The sequence below is a fragment of the Ammodytes marinus genome (genome assembly GCF_949987685.1).
Source record: "Ammodytes marinus genome assembly, chromosome: 22".
NCBI lineage: Eukaryota > Metazoa > Chordata > Actinopteri > Uranoscopiformes > Ammodytidae > Ammodytes > Ammodytes marinus.
In genome coordinates this window covers 2,301,302-2,322,657 of record NC_137226.1, presented here as the reverse complement: position 1 = coordinate 2,322,657, position 21,356 = coordinate 2,301,302, and the positions used below count along the sequence as shown (strand labels likewise).

The 21,356-nt window shown below is 37.5% G+C and overlaps 2 protein-coding genes across 6 annotated transcripts in view; both read right to left on the bottom strand.

Annotated features, from left to right (window-relative positions):
• Positions 1-7,829: 7,829 nt before the first annotated feature.
• Positions 7,830-9,189, bottom strand: LOC307268738 (E3 ubiquitin-protein ligase TRIM39-like; the record flags this gene model as incomplete). Its single annotated transcript, XM_080051474.1, has 3 exons — positions 7,830-8,432; positions 8,664-8,800; positions 8,907-9,189. 3 exons carry the CDS (start codon positions 9,187-9,189, stop codon positions 7,830-7,832), a joined length of 1,023 nt encoding a protein of 340 aa, XP_079907600.1.
• An 11,775-nt stretch (positions 9,190-20,964) lies between these two features.
• Positions 20,965-21,356, bottom strand: part of tmem19 (transmembrane protein 19) — a 17,026-nt gene continuing 16,634 nt past the window's right edge. For all 5 annotated transcript variants that reach the window (XM_080051095.1, XM_080051097.1, XM_080051096.1 and 2 more), the window contains exon 8: positions 20,965-21,356. This exon is cut by the window's right edge and continues 941 nt beyond it. The gene's annotated coding sequence lies outside the window, so the exon portion shown is untranslated.

The following is a 21,356-nucleotide window of genomic DNA, read 5'->3' as shown; positions in this document are numbered from 1 at the left end:
TAAATGAAGCTATACAGAAATTAACCAGAATTTGAAATATTTTCATTTCATTTTTCATTTAACTTTTATTTATCCTCGAGAGACCAATTGAGGGGTGACCCTCATTTTCAATGGTGTCGAGTTCAAACAAATTCCAATGAAAAACAACAATGCATACACAATATTCAATGCAAATACATCAAATACACAACAACAGGTGAAGAGAAGAAAAAACAAAAAAACAATTGAAACATTTACATAGTGGTGAAGAGTGGCAGCAATTAAAATGAAATTAAATGGGTGAAAGTACAATATAGCCTAATTAAAACAGTAAATATGTATAGTACAAACATGCCATTTACACATATTCTATTTAAAAGTCCCTCTTCAGTGTTTGATCACTTTAAAATGTGTCCTTACTGTAATTTTCGCCTTTTTAGAGTCAAAAGTGAAAGTGAAGGTTCTCAGGCAGTGTGTTCACATTGTACTTAAACATCTCCCTCAGTCTGGTGTTACAGTGGAGTTTAAAAAAAATATATATATATTATTATTATGGCAGTTTTATTTGATATTTTACCTGGCACATAACTGCCGCCACCCGTTAAGTTGGGGAATCGTGTGAAACCCAGGGATGTAACGTATATCCTAAGTTTTATTTAATAGACGGCAATCCACAGTAATACCTACTAAAATACAAGAGAATAAAATAAAAACTGTTGTTTACCATCAAAACTGATGTCAATATACCAGTGTGTACTTTCAACTGAGATAATATAGTTATTTTATATTCTTAAAGGTATTGTAGGTTTGTCTTGGTGACCTCATGTTATTCACAGCTCAACTCTGGACAACTTTTAACATTACTTCTACAATCTGAGTAAAAGTGTCATCCACTAGAATAACTGAAAACGCCTCAAAGTATGATTAATCTTTCAGATTGACAGGAGAGATGATCAGAGGGGCAGAGTTTTTACCCCCGTCATTAATACTGGGACTGAAGAATGGATAGATTTTCTCTGTGAAGGAACAACCGGTAAAGGAGTAGAGAAGATCTGCAGTATCTACATCATAAAAGGAGACCAGACCCTCCTCATAGTCCACAAACACTCCAATCTTCTCAGGAGGCGACTTCAGAGAGAGACGGACAGGCGGACTGTCATTAACTACGTACTCATCCCCATTCCCCAACCACATTGTCCAGAAACCATATTCAGGAGCCAGTGTGATTGATCCCTTCCTGTTAATCGACTCTTTGGCGACTCCTATGGACCACTTAGTCTTCCCTTTAACCTGAACCTCAAAGTAAAATTTTCCTTTAATGAAACCCTGCTTTCCTAAGATCATCGTATATTTAACAAATCTCTTTGGGTTGTCCGGTAGGTTCTTCTTCACATCACTATCATATACCTGTTTCCCATCATCAGACAGAACGAGTTCAGGATGTGCTGTATCAGGGTCCAGAGTCACATCTACTGCAAACTGCTGGACCACCATTAGCTTTGCCTGCGTTAAGTTAGCCCCCTCTGCCTTATTGATAACACTTGTGATAGAATTAACACGTTTTCCTAAGATGCTCACAGTTTCATTAAGTTGGTTCAGTTGTGTCTTACACTCTGCAAACTGCTGGGCCACCATTAGGTTTGCCTGCTTTAAGTTACCCTCGTCTGCCTGAGCACCAACAGAATGTGTCTTGAAGTAAACAACGAGGCAAAGCAAACACACACCCACAAACACTGCAAGTAGTTCTAGAACAATAACCGATCTCCGAAATCTCTGAGGGTGAACTTGTCTCCCATCAGCAGACAGAAGGTCAGGATGTGCTGTGTCAGGATCTGAAGTCACATCCACTGCAAACTGCTGCACCAACTCCTCTTCTATGTTAAACTCCTCTGCTTCAGCTCCAACGTCTAAAAACAAGGCAAATAAACGCAACATGTCACATTATTATATTGTTTTAATGAAGCAACAGCTTTGTTTTCAGAGGTTTATATTTCCCTTTGTACGACTTACCTTTTCCTCCTGAGCTGGAGTTCTGCAAATGCTGCACCAGATCGTTCCTGTTGATCTTTTCTAAAACCTTCAAGGTTACCTCCAGAGCTCCAGGGCCGTCATATTGCTGTGTCATCAGATCCACTGTTTCCTGCCTGTTCCCCCTAACCTTAAACTGGGCTGCTGGGATGCCTGGAAAGCCTTCCAGGATGTTATCCTGCTTCAGGAACCATTTGAAGATCTTAAACTCTTCATGTTCTAAGTTCTGCAGAACGTACAAGAGCTCCTCTTCAATATCGGTCATTATGGTTTCCTGTTGGAAAAAAACAACAACTTGAAATCGTTGGGATGAAGAGACACCTACAGTTGTGTTCAAAATAATAGCAGTGTGTTTAAAACATTGAGTAAAGATCAAAATCCTTATCATAGCTTTTATTTCCAAACACACAAATGCATCGGGGACATTGCACATTCTATTCCAACTCCAAATATGAAGAAACATTTGTCAAATGTTTCTATATATTTACAGAAAGTGAAAAAAAGGAATATTAGACTGTTCAAAAAAATAGCAGTGTCTGCATTCTTCTTTACAACTCAAACATTTACTGTATCAACTGCAAAATGCATGAAGATGTAGCTTTCCTATGAATCACTGAACTAACATTTAGTCGTATAACCTCTGTTTCTGAGCATCTGTGTTGCAGGGAGCCGACCAATTTATGGCACCTGTGAACAGGTGTTTCAGCCCAGGACGATTGGACTACATTCCACAATTCCTCTGCATTTCTTGGTTTTCCCTCAAAAACAGCATTTTTGATGTCACTATATAGGTTTTCTATTGGATTAAGGTCCAGGGATTGGGCTGGCCACTCCAAGATCTTGTTTGCTTACTGGTGTGTTTGGGGTCGTTGACTTGTTGGAACACCCATTTCAAAGACATTTCCTCTTCAGCATATTGGCAACATGACCTCTTCAAGTATTGTAATGTATCCAAACTGATCTATGATCCATGGTATGCGATGCGAATAGACCCGACACCATAGTATGAGAAACATCCCCATAACATGATGTCTGTGCCACCATGCTTCACTGTCTTCAAAGTGTACTGTGGCTTGAATAGGGGCCGCAGACAGTTTGTCAGACGACCCCTAAACACTGAATTCAAGCCACAGTACACTTTGAAGACAAAGTGTACAAAGTGTACCCCCCCCCCCACCCCCCCGCCCTTTACTTTTTCTAATCAAAAAGATCAGGTTCCCCTTTTAGATGGACTGCATGTAAGACAAGGCCCAAAGAGTCAGGCCAGCTCATAGAAAAAATATTCACACATGTACTTCCTTCTGCTTAACTGAGATCTACATCTCTCAATATAGTCATTACTAGAGTTGATGCCTACGTCTCATCCTTAAATGGTCATAAAGTCAAATTGTCAGCTACAGTGTTGTCAACCACACTGCAGTTGCTAGTCACGTTAAGAAAAAAGTCTGACCTCCCTTTCGCTACGTAAAACATGAAGCTCCTCATGTCAAAATCTTGCTTTGTCTGACCACAAGTTAACATGTCACCTTGTCTCTATCACTTTATCAGCATTGTTAGACGTCTGTATTTACATTTGCCCTTTCCAACGCACTTATGCACATCTTTCTGAATGTTGCCTTCTACTTGATTTTAGGCATTTATTTTATTTTATATATTCTACGTTTGTTTAGTTTTTAAATCCTTTTTTAAGCACTTATATGAAGTGGGTTTAATTTAATATGAATTATGGCATTCTATTCTATCCCAATCTGTACATTCATTACAAGTCTATGTTCACATGAGGCACCCAATGCTTTTTATTTCCTTTGTATAAATCACTCTGAGCTGCATTTTCTAAAATAAAAGCATTACATACATGGCAATACATTGTATTACTATTTCTACTGTTATTACTACATAACATAAAAATTAATAATAATTCTGTTTACTTGATTGAAGAAGACTTGAAAAATGACTCCCGAGTAATTTAATCTTTCCAAAATGCAGAGACAAAGAGTAAAGATGCTCAGAAATGTTTTTTTCTAATCGGTTTTAATAATACTCACCAATCAGAGTTCTTCTAATGTGGAGAGATGATCGGTGCAGTTAAACTATTCAAGACGAAACACTTAGTTTATTAGACTTAAAGTTGCATTTGAGATCTGCAGTCAAAGAGAGATGGCTCTTGTCTAAAACTTGACTTCCTTTTCTTTCTGTTAAATGTTCAACTGTACCCCCCCCCAAAAAAACATCACTTCTCATCTTCTGGTTTGTACAGCCCCCCCCCACCCCCCCCGCCCTTTACTTTTTCTTATCAAAAAGATCAGGTTCCCCTTTTAGATGGACTGCATGTAAGACAAGGCCCAAAGAGTCAGGCCAGCTCATAGAAAAAATATTCACACATGTACTTCCTTCTGTTTAACTGAGATCTACATCTCTCAATATAGTCATTACTAGAGTTGATGCCTACGTCTCATCCTTAAATGGTCATAAAGTCAAATTGTCAGCTACAGTGCTGTCAACCACACTGCAGTTGCTCGTCACGTTAAGAGAAAAGTCTGACCTCCCTTTCGCAACGTAAAACATGAAGCTCCTCATGTCAAAATCATGAAAGTTCAACATGATTTCAACTCTTTGTATTTAACTAAATACATGTGATAAGTCAGACATGATCATCAGTGATAACTCAAAGATCATGATGAACCACATACCTTACCTGGTGCGTTACTTAATGTTCCTGTGTTGAACCATACATAAAATACCATTAATCCTAGTGAAATACTGATAGTTTATGAAGTACTAATATGAATGAATTCAGACATGAATTCATGTACCATTAATATAAAGTGTTACCCTTATAATAAAATAAATAATAATGCTGATTCCTTGATTGAAGACTTGAAAAAAGTACTCCCTAGTAATTCAATCTTTCCAAAATGCACAGACAAAGAAACATAAATGTGTTTTTTAATCTGTTTTGTCAATACTTACCAATCAGAGTTCTTTAAATGTGGAGAGATGATCAATGCAGTTAAACTATTCAAGATAACACTTTGTATATTAGACTTAAAGTTGCATTTGAGACCTTAGGTCAAGGAGCGATGGGCCAAATACTACAAACACAATATACGTATGCTTTGCACTGTTTGAAATTCTGTTTCTTTACATAAGACACATTGTTCAAAAAGGAAATCTCCTGCAATCATTGGAAAAACACATCTATTTAAAATACAAAACGCAACCAAAATTGGAAAAATACACACATTCACACACACGAAAACATTTGAAATAAAAAACTAATTGAATACCAGTCTGAGCCTTAGAACAAATACACCTCAGGCAACACACAGAGACACATACATTAGGGACACTGTGGTGGAGCAGGTTATAGATCATGGCCTAACAAAGAGGGAGCCTGGTCAGAGAGTCCAGCCCAACATGAACATTTGTTATAATCAACTATATAATGCCAGGCACTACATATTTTATTTGAATCATGATTGGTACAGACTTTGGCAGGGAGCAGAGCAAGGCACCTCACAAATCTGTTTTAGGATTGATAAAGCAGCCCCATCTAGTGGCACGTTGATACACTGCACCAAATTCATTTTCATACTGTTTGTTAAGACATTTATTCCCCATTTGTAAGTTATAATATTATAGAAAAGTAATCTGTATTTGTAATACATCAATCTGTCACCTCTTAATATTTTTGAACTTGTGCAGTTGATGTGTCATTCAAAGGAGTAAAGAAAGTTTCACTTAAAGGTGCAGTGTGTAATATGACATCATCAAGAAAGTTCTACAAAGTTCTAGAATGCAACGCTCCCTGGGTAACCCCAACCCTTTCGAATAATAACAGAAGCTACAGTGGCCTTCAAGGACAAGAACAATTCAAAATTTTAAACAATGCACCTGATGGCATTCCAACTATGACACTTTCAAGATGGCGGCACTAGGCCTTGGTCCAAAATATGCAGAAATATGGAGATATATGAGACCCTTTCTAAGGGGGAAAAAAATTATTCAAAAAAAAAATTCAGCTATTATGCACTAAATGAAATGTACTCATGGATATTATAATTACTTTCTACAAAATCTGCTAGGAAATAAAACCCCCAATTCTACACACTGCAGCTTTAACAATAACACAAACCTCAGTGTCACTTTATTTGGAATTTCAAAACTTTATATTTATTTTTTATGTATGAATGACATAAACAAAAGTCCAACATTTATTTGACTAAAAACAACAAACACTAATTGCATTTCATTGGTTTACATTTCAAAGCATTACATCGCAATGTACCAATTTTTCCACACAATTGAAATATCAGACTTGGTAAAAAATGTTCAACACAACTTAAATCAAAAGCCTGTTTTCCTGCAGTTTGCAAACATTACAAACCAAAAATGTCCTCAAGTCCTTGTATTTAATCAATCAATCAATCAATCAATCAATCAATCAATCAATCAATCAATCAATCAATCAATCAATCAATCAATCCATCAATCCATCAATCAATCCATCAGTCAACTTAATTTCATTTACATCCACATTTGAGTAATTTTTTTTTTTTTTTTTTTATAGAGTATTGCATACATCAAAACATTGTTTACAAGTTATTTCTTGTTGTTGATTACAGAAAATAAAAAGCAGTACAAGTGAAACAATCAATGATCGTAACCAGCAAAACCTTAATACTCCCCTTTCTGTTTTTTTTTTGTTTTTTTTTTCTACTTTTCTAGAACAATGTAACAGGGATGCATTGACAATAATAATATATCAATATATCAAAGAGAGAGAAGAGAAAAATAAAAATAAAGAAAGAAAGACCACATTTGAGTAATTTAACAGATAATAAAGAAATGAATGTTCAAGCAGTGTATACATAGCCACTCATGTATGTTACAAAGCTGGGAGGGGAAACAGCAATAAGTAAATGAAGCAATACAGAAATTAACCAGAATTTGAAATATTTTCATTTCATTTTTCATTTAACTTTTATTTATCCTCGAGAGACCAATTGAGGGGTGACCCTCATTTTCAATGGTGTCGAGTTCAAAACAAATTCCAATGAAAAACAACAATGCATACACAATATTCAATGCAAATACATCAAATACACAACAACAGGTGAAGAGAAGAAAAAACAAAAAAACAATTGAAACATTTACATAGTGGTGAAGAGTGGCAGCAATTAAAATGAAATTAAATGAAATGGGTGAAAGTACAATATAGCCTAATTAAAACAGTAAATATGTATAGTACAAACATGCCATTTACACATATTCTATTTAAAAGTCCCTCTTCAGTATTTGATCACTTTAAATTGTGTCCTTACTTTAATTGTTGCCTTTTTAGAGTCAAAAGTGAAAGTGAAGGTTCTCAGGGAGTGTGTTCACATTGTACTTAAACATCTCCCTCAGTCTGGTGTTACAGGGGAGTTTAAAAAAAAAATATATATATTATTATTATGGCAGTTTTATTTGATATTTTACCTGGCACATAACTGCCGCCACCCGTTAAGTTGGGGAATCGTGTGAAACCCAGGGATGTCACGTATATCCTAAGTTTTATTTAATAGACGGCAATCCACAGTAATACCTACTAAAATACAAGAGAATAAAAAAAAACAGTTGTTTACCATCAAAACAGGGTCAAAATACCAGTGTGTACTTTCAACTGAGATAATATAGTTATTTTATATTCTTAAAGGTATTGTAGGTTTGTCTTGGTGACCTCGTGTTATTCACAGCTCAACTCTGGACAACTTTAAACATTACTTCTACAATCTGAGTAAAAGTGTCATCCTCATAACTGAAAACACTTTAAATTATGATTAATCTTTCAGATTGACAGGAGAGATGATCAGAGGGGCAGAGTTTTTACCTTTGTCATTATCACTGGGACTGAAGAATGGATAGAGTTTCTCAGTGAAGGAACAACCAGTAAAGGAGTAGAGAAGATCTGCAGTATCTACATCATAAAAGGAGACCAGACCCTCCTCATAGTCCACAAACACTCCAATCTTCTCAGGAGGCGACTTCAGAGAGAGACGGACAGGCGGACTGTCATTAGCTGCGTACTCATCCCCATTCCTCAACCACATTGTCCAGAAACCATATTCAGGAGCCAGTGTGATTAATCCCTTCCTGTTAATCGACTCTTTGGCGACTCCTAAATCCCAGTCAGTCTTCCCTTTAACCTGAACCTCAAAGTAAAATTTTCCTTTAATGAAACCCTGCTTTCCTAAGATCATCGCATATCTAATAAACCTCTCAGGGTTGTCCGGTAGTTTCTTCCTCCAATCACCAAGAGATACCTGTTTCCCATCATCAGACAGAACGAGGTAAGGATTTGCTGTATCAGGATCCAGAGTCACATCTACTGCAAACTGCTGGACCACCATTAGCTTTGCCTGCGTTAAGTTACCCCCCTCTACCTTATGGATAACACGCTTTCCTAAGATGCTCAGAGTTTCATTATATTGGTTCAGTTGTGTCTTACACTCTGTAATCTGATGGTCAAACATTAGCTTTGCCTCTGTCATGTCACACCCCTCTGCATGAGCACCAACAGAATGTGTCTTGAAGTAAACAACTAGGCAAAGCACACACACACCCACAAACACTGCAAGTATTGCTAGAACAATAACCGATCTCTGAGGGTGTACTTGTCTCCCATCAGCAGACAGAAGGTCAGCATGTGCTGTGTCAGGATCTGAAGTCACATCCACTGCAAACTGCTGCATCAACTCCTCTTGTATGTTGAACTCCTCTGCTTCAGCTCCAACATAATGTGTCTCGAGGTCTAAAAACAAGGTAAATAAACGCAACATGTCACATTATTATATTGTAATTTTAATGAAGCGACAGCTTTGTTTTCAGAGGTTTATATTTCCCTTTGTACGACTTACCTTTTCCTCCTGAGCTGGAGTTCTGCAAAAGCAGCACCAGATCGTTCCTGTTGATCTTTTCTAAAACCTTCAAGGTTACCTCCAGAGCTCCAGGGCTGCCATATTGCTGTGTCATCAGATCCACTGTTTCCTGCCTGTTCCCCCTAACCTTAAACTGGGCTGCTGGGATGCCTGGAAAGCCTTCCAGGATGTTATCCTGCTTCAGGAACCATTTGAAGATCTTAAACTCTTCATGTTCTAAGTTCTGCAGAACGTACAAGAGCTCCTCTTCAATATCGGTCATTATGGTTTCCTGTTGGGAAAAAACAACAACTTGAAATCGTTGGGATGAAGAGACACCTACAGTTGTGTTCAAAATAATAGCAGTGTGTTTAAAACATTGAGTAAAGATCAAAATCCTTATCATAGCTTTTATTTCCAAACACACAAATGCATTGTGGACATTGCACATTCTATTCCAACTCCAAATATGAAGAAACATTTGTCAAATGTTTCTATATATTTACAGAAAGTGAAAAAAAAGGAATATTAGACTGTTCAAAAAAATAGCAGTGTCTGCATTTTTCTTTACAACTCAAACATTTACTGTATCAACTGAAAAATGCACGAAGATTTAGCTTTCCTATGAATCACTGAACTAACATTTAGTTGTATAACCTCTGTTTCTGAGCATCTGTGTTGCAGGGAGCCGACCAACTTATGGCACCTGTGAACAGGTGTTTCAGCCCAGGACGATTGGACTACATTCCACAATTCCTCTGCATTTCTTGGTTTTCCCTCAAAAACAGCATTTTTGATGTCACTATATAGGTTTTCTATTGGATTAAGGTCCAGGGATTGGGCTGGCCACTCCAAGATCTTGTTTGCTTACTGGTGTGTTTGGGGTCGTTGACTTGTTGGAACACCCATTTCAAAGACATTTCCTCTTCAGCATATTGGCAACATGACCTCTTCAAGTATTCTAATGTATCCAAACTGATCTATGATCCATGGTATGCGATAAATAGACCCGACACCATAGTATGAGAAACATCCCCATAACATGATGTCTGTGCCACCATGCTTCACTGTCTTCAAAGTGTACTGTGGCTTGAATAGGGGCCGCAGACAGTATGTCAGACGACCCCTAAACACTGAATTCAAGCCACAGTACACTTTGAAGACAAAGTGTACCCCCCCCCCCCCCCCGCCCTTTACTTTTTCTAATCAAAAAGATCAGGTTCCCCTTTTAGATGGACTGCATGTAAGACAAGGCCCAAAGAGTCAGGCCAGCTCATAGAAAAAATATTCACACGTCCTTCCTTCTGCTTAACTGAGAACTACATCTCTCAATATAGTCATTACTAGAGTTGATGCCTACGTCTCATCCTTAAATGGTCATAAAGTCAAATTGTCAGCTACAGTGCACTGTCAACCACACTGCAGTTGCTAGTCACGTTAAGAGAAAAGTCTGACCTCCCTTTCGCTACGTAAAACATGAAGCTCCTCATGTCAAAATCTTGCTTTGTCTGACCACAAGTTAACATGTCACCTTGTCTCTATCACTTTATCAGCATGTTAGACGTCTGTATTTACATTTGCCCTTTCCAACGCACTTATGCACATCTTTCTGAATGTTGCCTTCTACTTGATTTTAGGCATTTATTTTATTTTATATATTCTACGTTTGTTTAGTTTTTAAATCCTTTTTTAAGCACTTATATGAAGTGGGTTTAATTTAATATGAATCATGGCATTCTATTCTATCCCAATCTGAACATTCATTACAAGTCTATGTTCACATGAGGCACCCAATGCTTTTTATTTCCTTTGTATAAATCACTCTGAGCTGCATTTTCTAAAATAAAAGCATTACATACATAGTAATACATTGTATTACTATTTCTACTGTTATTACTACATAACATAAAAATGAATAATAATTCTGTTTACTTGATTGAAGAAGACTTGAAAAATTACTCCTGAGTAATTTAATCTTTCCAAAATGCAGAAACAAAGAGTAAAGATGCTCAGAAATGTTTTTTTCTAATCTGTTTTAATAATACTCACCAATCAGAGTTCTTCTAATGTGGAGAGATGATCGGTGCAGTTAAACTATTCAAGACAAAACACTTAGTTTATTAGACTTAAAGTTGCATTTGAGATCTGCAGTCAAAGAGAGATGGCTCTTGTCTAAAACTTGACTTCCTTTTCTTTCTGTTAAATGTTCAACTGTACCCCCCCCCCAAAAAAACCATCACTTCTCATCATCGGTTTGTACAGCCCCCCCCCCCTTTACTTCTTCTAATCAAAACGATCAGGTTCCCCTTTTAGATGGACTGCATGTAAGACAAGGCCCAAAGAGTCAGGCCAGCTCATAGAAAAAAGGTTCACACATGTCCTTCCTTCTGCTTAACTGAGATCTACATCTCTCAATATAGTCATTACTAGAGTTGATGCCTACGTCTCATCCTTAAATGGTCATAAAGTCAAATTGTCAGCTACAGTGCTGTCAACCACACTGCAGTTGCTCGTCACGTTAAGAGAAAAGTCTGACCTCCCTTTCACAACGTAAAACATAAAGATTCTCATGTCAAAGTCATGAAAGTTCAACATGATTTCAACTCTTTGTATTTAACTAAATACATGTGATAAGTCAGACATGATCATCAGTGATAACTCAAAGACCATGATGAACCACATACCTTACCTGGTGCGTTACTTAATGTTCCTGTGTTGAAACATACATAAAATACCATTAATCCTAGTGAAATACTGATAGTTGATGAAGTACTAACATGAATGAATTCATGATGATTAATTTACCATTAATATAAAGTGTTACCCTTATAATAAAATAAATAATAATGCTGATTCCTTGATTGAAGACTTGAAAAAAGTACTCCCTAGTAATTCAATCTTTCCAAAATGCAGAGACAAAGAAACACAGAAATGTGTTTTTTAATCTGTTTTGTCAATACTTACCAATCAGAGTTCTTTAAATATGGAGAGATGATCAATGTAGTTAAACTATTCAAGATAACACTTTGTATATTAGACTAAAAGTTGCATTTGAGACCTAAGGTCAAGGAGCGATGGGCCAAATACTACAAACACAATATACGTATGCTTTGCACTGTTTGAAATTCTGTTTCTTTACATAAGACACATTGTTCAAAAAGGAAATCTCCTGCAATCATTGGAAAAACACATATATTTAAAATACAAAACGCAACCAAAATTGGAAAAATACACACATTCACACACACGAAAACATTTGAAATAAAAAACTAATTGAATACCAGTCTGAGCCTTAGAACAAATACACCTCAGGCAACACACAGAGACACATACATTAGGGACACTGTGGTGGAGCAGGTTATAGATCATGGCCTAACAAAGAGGGAGCCTGGTCAGAGAGTCCAGCCCAACATGAACATTTGTTATAATCAACTATTTAATGCCAGGCACTACATTTTTTATTTGAAATATGACTGGTACAGACTTTGGCAGGCAGCAGAGCAAGGCACCTCACAAATCTGTTTTAGGATTGATAAAGCGGCCCCATCTAGTGGCACATTGTTACACTGCACCAAATTCATTTTCAGACTTGTTTGTTAAGACATTTATTCCCCATTTGTAAGTTCTAATATTATAGAAAAGTCATCTATATTTGTAATACATCAATCGGTCACCTTTTAATATTTTTGAACTTATGCAGTTGATGTGTCATTCAAAGGAGTAAAGAAAGTTTCACTTAAAGGTGCAGTGTGTAATATGACATCATCAAGAAAGTTCTACAAAGTTCTAGAATGCAACGCTCCCTGGGTAACCCCAACCCTTTCGAATAATAACAGAAGCTACAGTGGCCTTCAAGGACAAGAACAATTCTAAATTTTAAACAATGCACCTGATGGCATTCCAACTATGACACTTTCAAGATGGCGGCACTAGGCCTTGGTCCAAAATATGCAGAAATATGGAGATATATGAGACCCTTTCTAAGGGGGAAAAAAAGTATTCAAAAAAAATTTCAGCTATTATGCACTAAATTAAATGTACTTATGGATATTATAATTACTTTCTACAAAATCTGCTTGGAAATAAAACCCAAAAGTCTACACACTGCAGGTTTAACAATAACACAAACCTCAGTGTCACTTTATTTGGAATTTCAAAACTTTATATTTATTTTTTATGTATGGATGACATAAACAAAAGTCCAACATTTATTTGACTAAAAACAACAAACACTAATTGCATTTCATTGATTTACATTTCAAAGCATTACATCGCAATGTACAATTTGTCCACATAATTGAAATATCAGACTTGGTAAAAATGTTTCAACACAACTTAAATCAAAAGCATGTTTACCTGCAGTTTGCAAACATTACAAACCAAAAATGTCCTCAAGTCCTTGTATTTAATCAATCAATCAATCAATCAATCAATCAATCAATCAATCAATCAACCAATCAATCAATCAATCAATCAATCAATCAATCCATCAATCAATCAATCAATCAATCAATCCATCAGTCAACTTAATTTCATTTACATCCACATTTGAGTAATTTTTTTTTTCTTTTTTTTTATAGAGTATTGCATACATCAAAACATTGTTTACAAGTTATTTCTTGTTGTTGATTACAGAAAATAAAAAGCAGTACAAGTGAAACAATCAATGATCGTAACCAGCAAAACCTTAATACTCCCCTTTCTGTTTCTGTTTTTTTTTTTTTTCTACTTTTCTAGAACAATGTAACAGGGATGCATTGACAATAATAATATATCAATATATCAAAGAGAGAGAAGAGAAAAATAAAAATAAAGAAAGAAAGACCACATTTGAGTAATTTAACAGATAATAAAGAAATAAATGTTCAAGCAGTGTATACATAGCCACTCATGTATGTTACAAAGCTGGGAGGGGAAACAGCAATAAGTAAATGAAGCAATACAGAAATTAACCAGAATTTGAAATATTTTCATTTCATTTTTCATTTAACTTTTATTTATCCTCGAGAGACCAATTGAGGGGTGACCCTCATTTTCAATGGTGTCGAGTTCAAAACAAATTCCAATGAAAAACAACAATGCATACACAATATTCAATGCAAATACATCAAATACACAACAACAGGTGAAGAGAAGAAAAAACAAAAAAACAATTGAAACATTTACATAGTGGTGAAGAGTGCCAGCAATTAAAATGAAATTAAATGGGTGAAAGTACAATATAGCCTAATTAAAACAGTAAATATGTATAGTACAAACATGCCATTTACACACATTCTATTTAAAAGTCCCTCTTCAGTATTTGATCACTTTAAAATGTGTCCTTATGTTAATTTTCGCCTTTTTAGAGTCAAAAGTGAAAGTGAAGGTTCTCAGGGAGTGTGTTCACATTGTACTTAAACATCTCCCTCAGTCTGGTGTTACAGCGGAGTTTAAAAAAAAATATATATATTATTATTATGGCAGTTTTATTTGATATTTTACCTGGCACATAACTGCCGCCACCCGTTAAGTTGGGGAATCGTGTGAAACCCAGGGATGTCACGTATATCCTAAGTTTTATTTAACAGACGGCAATCCACAGTAATACCTACTAAAATACAAGAAAATAAAAAAAAAAAACAGTTGTTTACCATCAAAACAGGGTCAAAATACCAGTGTGTACTTTCAACTGAGATAATATAGTTATTTTATATTCTTAAAGGTATTGTAGGTTTGGCTTGGTGACCTCGTGTTATTCACAGCTCAACTCTGACCAACTTTTAACGTTACTTCTACAATCTGAGTAAAAGTGTCATCCACTAGAATAACTGAAAACGCCTACTAGTATGATTAATCTTTCAGATTGACAGGAGAGATGATCAGAGGGGCAGAGTTTTTACCCCCGTCATTAAGACTGGGACTGAAGTATGGATAGAGTTTCTCAGTGAAGGAACAATCGGTAAAGGAGTAGAGAAGATCTGCAGTATCTACATCATAAAAGGAGACCAGACCCTCCTCATAGTCCACAAACACTCCAATCTTCTCAGGAGGCGACTTCAGAGAGAGACGGACAGGCGGACTTTCCAAAGCGTTGTATTCCCCATTCCTCAACCACATTGTCCAGAAACCATATTCAGGATCCAGTGTGATCCTTCCCTTCCTGTTAATCGACTCTTTGGCGACTCCTAAATCCCACTTAGTCTTCCCTTTAACCTGAACCTCAAAGTAAAATTTTCCTTTAATGAAACCCTGCTTTCCTAAGATGTTCACAATCTGATTAAATCTCTCAGGGTTGTCCGGTAGGTTCTTCCTCTCATCACTATGATAAACCTGTTTCCCATCATCAGACAGAATGAGAGCAGGATGTGCTGTATCAGGGTCCAGAGTCACATCCACTGCAAACTGCTGGGCCACCATTAGCTTTGCCTGCGTTAAGTTACCCCCCTCTACCTTATGGATAACACGCTTTCCTAAGATGCTCAGAGTTTCATTATATTGGTTCAGTTGTGTCTTACACTCTGCAATCTGATGGTCAAACATTAGCTTTGCCTCTGTTAAGTTACCCCCCTCTACCTTATGGGCGACGCACATGGTAGCATTTTCTTTACTGATTCTCTGATTTCCTAAGATGCTCAGAGTTTCATTAAGTTGGTTCAGTTGTGTCTTACACTCTGCAAACTGCTGGGCCACCATTAGGTTTGCCTGCTTTAAGTTACCCACCTCTGCCTTATGGGCGACGCACATGGTAGCATTTTCTTTACTGATTCTCTGATTTCCTAAGATGCTCAGAGTTTCATTAAGTTGGTTCAGTTGTGTCTTACACTCTGCAAACTGCTGGGCCACCATTAGCTTTGCCTGCTTTAAGTTACCCTCCTCTGCCTGAGCACCAACCGAATGTGTCTTGAAGTAAACAACTAGGCAAAGCACACACACACCCACAAACACTGCAAGTATTTCTAGAACAGTAACCGATCTCTGAAATCTCTGAGGGTGAACTTGTCTCCCATCAGCAGACAGAAGGTCAGGATGTGCTGTGTCAGGATCTGAAGTCACATCCACTGCAAACTGCTGCACCAACTCCTCTTGTATGTTAAACTCCTCTGCTTCAGCTCCAACGTAATGTGTCTTGAGGTCTAAAAACAAGGAAAATAAACGCAACATGTCACATTATTATATTGTTTTAATGAAGCGACAGCTTTGTTTTCAGAGGTTTATATTTCCCTTTGTACGACTTACCTTTTCCTCCTGAGCTGGAGTTCTGCAAAAGCTGCACCAGATCGTTCCTGTTGATCTTTTCTAAAACCTTCAAGGTTACCTCCAGAGCTCCAGGGCTGCCATATTGCTGTGTCATCAGATCCACTGTTTCCTGCCTGTTCCCCCTAACCTTAAACTGGGCTGCTGGGATGCCTGGAAAGCCTTCCAGGATGTTATCCTGCTTCAGGAACCATTTGAAGATCTTAAACTCTTCATGTTCTAAGTTCTGCAGAACGTACAAGAGCTCCTCTTCAATATCGGTCATTATGGTTTCCTGTTGGAAAAAAACAACAACTTGAAATCGTTGGGATGAAGAGACACCTACAGTTGTGTTCAAAATAATAGCAGTGTGTTTAAAACATTGAGTAAAGATCAAAATCCTTATCATAGCTTTTATTTCCAAACACACAAATGCATTGTGGACATTGCACATTCTATTCCAACTCCAAATATGAAGAAACATTTGTCAAATGTTTCTATATATTTACAGAAAGTGAAAAAAAAGGAATATTAGACTGTTCAAAAAAATAGCAGTGTCTGCATTTTTCTTTACAACTCAAACATTTACTGTATCAACTGAAAAATGCATGAAGATTTAGCTTTCCTATGAATCACTGAACTAACATTTAGTTGTATAACCTCTGTCTCTGAGCATCTGTGTTGCAGGGAGCCGACCAACTTATGGCACCTGTGAACAGGTGTTTCAGCCCAGGACGATTGGACTACATTCCACAATTCCTCTGCATTTCTTGGTTTTCCCTCAAAAACAGCATTTTTGATGTCACTATATAGGTTTTCTATTGGATTAAGGTCCAGGGATTGGGCTGGCCACTCCAAGATCTTGTTTGCTTACTGGTGTGTTTGGGGTCGTTGACTTGTTGGAACACCCATTTCAAAGACATTTCCTCTTCAGCATATTGGCAACATGACCTCTTCAAGTATTGTAATGTATCCAAACTGATCTATGATCCATGGTATGCGATGCGAATAGACCCGACACCATAGTATGAGAAACATCCCCATAACATGATGTCTGTGCCACCATGCTTCACTGTCTTCAAAGTGTACTGTGGCTTGAATAGGGGCCGCAGACAGTTTGTCAGACGACCCCTAAACACTGAATTCAAGCCACAGTACACTTTGAAGACAAAGTGTACCCGTCCCCCCCGTCCCCCCCCCGCCCTTTACTTTTTCTAATCAAAAAGATCAGGTTCCCCTTTTAGATGGACTGCATGTAAGACAAGGCCCAAAGAGTCAGGCCAGCTCATAGAAAAAATATTCACACATGTCCTTCCTTCTGCTTAACTGAGATCTACATCTCTCAATATAGTCATTACTAGAGTTGATGCCTACGTCTCATCCTTAAATGGTCATAAAGTCAAATTGTCAGCTACAGTGTTGTCAACCACACTGCAGTTGCTAGTCACGTTAAGAAAAAAGTCTGACCTCCCTTTCGCTACGTAAAACATGAAGCTCCTCATGTCAAAATCTTGCTTTGTCTGACCACAAGTTAACATGTCACCTTGTCTCTATCACTTTATCAGCATTGTTAGACGTCTGTATTTACATTTGCCCTTTCCAACGCACTTATGCACATCTTTCTGAATGTTGCCTTCTACTTGATTTTATGCATTTATTTTATTTTATATATTCTACGTTTGTTTAGTTTTTAAATCCTCTTTTAAGCACTTATATGAAGTGGGTTTAATTTAATATGAATCATGGCATTCTATTCTATCCCAATCTGTACATTCATTACAAGTCTATGTTCACATGAAGCACCCAATGCTTTTTATTTCCTTTGTATAAATCACTCTGAGCTGCATTTAAAAAAATAAATGTTGCTATTCAAATACATTGTATTACTATTTCTAGTTATTACTATATATAATACAAAAATAAATAATGTTGATTCCTTGATAGACACAAAAAGTACTCCCTATTCAATCTTTCTAAAATGCAGAGACAAAGAAACAAAGAAATGTGTTTCCTAACCTGTTTTAATAATACTCACCAATCAGAGTTCTTCTAATGTGGAGAGATGATCGGTGCAGTTAAACTATTCAAGACAAAACACTTAGTTTATTAGACTTAAAGTTGCATTTGAGATCTGCAGTCAAAGAGAGATGACTCTTGTCTAAAACTTGACTTCCTTTTCTTTCTGTTAAATGTTCAACTGTACCCCCCCCCCCAAAAAACCATCACTTCTCATATTCAGGTTTGTACAGCCCCCCCCTCCCCCCTCCCCTTACTTTTTCTTATCAAAAAGATCAGGTTCCCCTTTTAAATGGACTCAATGTGAGACAAGGCCCAAAGAGTCAGGCCAGCTCATAGAAACATTTTCACACATGTCCTTCCTTCTGAGATGGGTGTTTTCTAAAACTTGACTTCTGCTTCTTTCTGTTCAGCATTACAACCTCTAACTTTGTGGACCCTGCCCTTAGCAGATGCACCAACACTACAAATACAATACACTACACGTACTGTATGCTTTGCACTGTTTGAAATTCTCCAACACACTTCTTGCAAAACATTACACACTGTTGTATGTGTTTTATTTTACACAAGACACATTGTTCAAAAAGGAAATATCCTGCAATCATTGGGAAAACACATCTATTTAAAATACAGAACACAACCAAAATTGAAAAAATACGCAAATAATTTCTTTTTAAATATATTAGGCATCCCCTCAAAATTGATTTTTCTTCATCCGAGAATCAAATCCTTTGCATGACTGATGTTAATAAGTGGAGTAAGTTACTCCACTTATTAACATCAGTCATACAAATATAATAGGATTTGATTCTCGGATGAAGAGAAATCAATTTTGAGAGGGGGTGCTTTTCACAGCAAGCCAGTCCATTTTGGGGTGATTTACATTGAAATCCATTCATTTTCTGTAGGATTAGGGTTGGGCTAGGGCTGCTATCTCCCACTAGGAAAGTCCAATAGTATCCACCTGCATCCCCAGAGAACAATACCCTGGCGGGGCGGAAGTACTGGGGTTGGGCGGAAGAAAATAAAAATAAAATTCAAACGTTATTTAATTTCGAACGTTATTTAGACAAATAAATCAGGAGTTATTTAGACAAATTACACTCAACAAAAATATAAACGCAACACTTTTGTTTTTGCTCCCATTTTTCATGAGATGGACTTAACGATCTAAAATTCATTCCAGATACACAATATTACCATTTCTCTCAAACATTGTTCACAAATCTGTCTAAATGTGTGATAGTGAGCACTTCTGCTTTGCTGAGATAATCCATCCCACCTCACAGATGTGCCACATCAAGATGCTGATCTGACATCATGATTAGTGCACAGGTGTGCCTTAGACTGTCCACAATGAAAGGCCACTCTGAAATGTGCATTTTTTTGCTTTATTGGGGGTCTGGGGACTCAGAACCAGTCAGTATCTGGTGTGACCACCATTTGCCTCATGCAGTGCAACACATCTTCTTCGCATAGAGTTTATCAGATTGTCAATTGTGGCCTGTGGAATGTAACCTATGTCGTTTTGATTAAAGACATTGACAGTGTAACCAGGGATAGACAGACGAAGACCCTGAGAGGCAGGTCTTTCTAGGGACCCAGCCGGACTCAAACCAGCGACCACATGGTTGCATCGCTGCCTGGCCCCGAAAGGACCGAATGAGCCACAAGACCCTTCACAAATAAAAACCTTTCTCAGGGCCCTTTAATTTCTTCTTTTATTTTGTTTTCTAAACATCTCAGAAGGAGCCAGGAAGGGTCCCAAGGCATGCTGGCTGTTGTCATTTTTTGCATGAATCAAATCTTTTCTGCAATCCCAATTCAGTAGCAATCCTCAGTGTCTTTAAGTGTGACGCTGTGGTAGATTGGAATGGTTAACACCAGAGTTGCTGAGCAAAGGCCTTTAAATGTTAGAGGTCACTGTGAGAGACGAAGACAACCTTTTAATAGATAAACGTCATCCGATGCTGGGACCTGTGATATGCCTATTTTAGGAGAAGCAGCAGGCCAAGGTTTTGATATAAGACGGCTCACAGCCAGCCTTTGGGGGACAGCCCCCCATGCTCATGCTATCACCAAGTCCTCTGTATTGTCTGTTGGAACCTCTGAAATAAACTTGGAACATTGATTTAAAGAGTCCAGCCTCGCCCTTGTCTTGGTCGCCATGGGGAAACAATCGGCTACTACAACGCTTTTTACATGTAAATGACAAAGATAAATACCTTTTCTGTCATTTCTACATTCATGTCTATGTTGTCAGATAACAGTTGGTATGATGTTAGCATGCTATCATAAAATGACACAGCAAAAAATGGTCTGAAAATGCATTAAACCTCATATTGTGTGACGCTCGGCGAGTGCAGTGTGTTCGCACCTTAAGTCTAATAGTCTAAGTCTAAGAAGACATTGAACCGGTGTACCTCTTAAAATGTCCAGTGAGTGTATATGTAGCACAAGGCGGCAGTGGCGAAGTGGGTAGGGAGATCGCCTCTGGTGTGCAGGGTCGGAGGTTCGATCCCCCGTCTCCCCGCCACATGTCGAAGTGTCCCTGAGCAAGACACTGAACCCTACATTGCTCCCGATGGTTCAGAGAGCGCCTTGCATGGCAGCTACTGCCATCGGTGTATGAGTGTGTGTATGAATGGGTGAATGTAGTAAGATATGTAAAGCGCTTTGGGGCTGAGAAAATCGGCTAGAAAGCGCTATATAAGTCAAGTCCATTTACCATTTACAAGCAACAAGTGATGTGATTCACAAGCTACAACAAAGCAAACTTCCTTTAAATTTAAAACATCTTTATTCACACATAAGTCAACGACAGAAACAACACAAAGACATTTGACTCCAGTTTGTAAACGCTGCCATACTGAGAAACACAGAGAGAGTTTTGTGTGGAGCTGATAATAGGCTTGATCAACTTTGTGTCAACTCGTTTGGCGATGGCTTGAATGTAACGGACATTCATTTATATGAAAAAGTTACACACTATAGCTTTAAAGAGGAAGCTAGGACACCTTGAGATGAGTAGATCAGTGTCACTTGTATTTATTCTTCCAAAGAGAGTCTTAAATTAATCTTTAGGTGATATTAATAATAATGGTACAGATTTTTTTTTGTGTTGAGATGCTTCTGTGACCAACAAATGTCTCTCTCTCTCTCTCTCTCTCTCTGTCTCTCTCTCTCTAAACAGTATATAGAGACGCATCTAAAAAA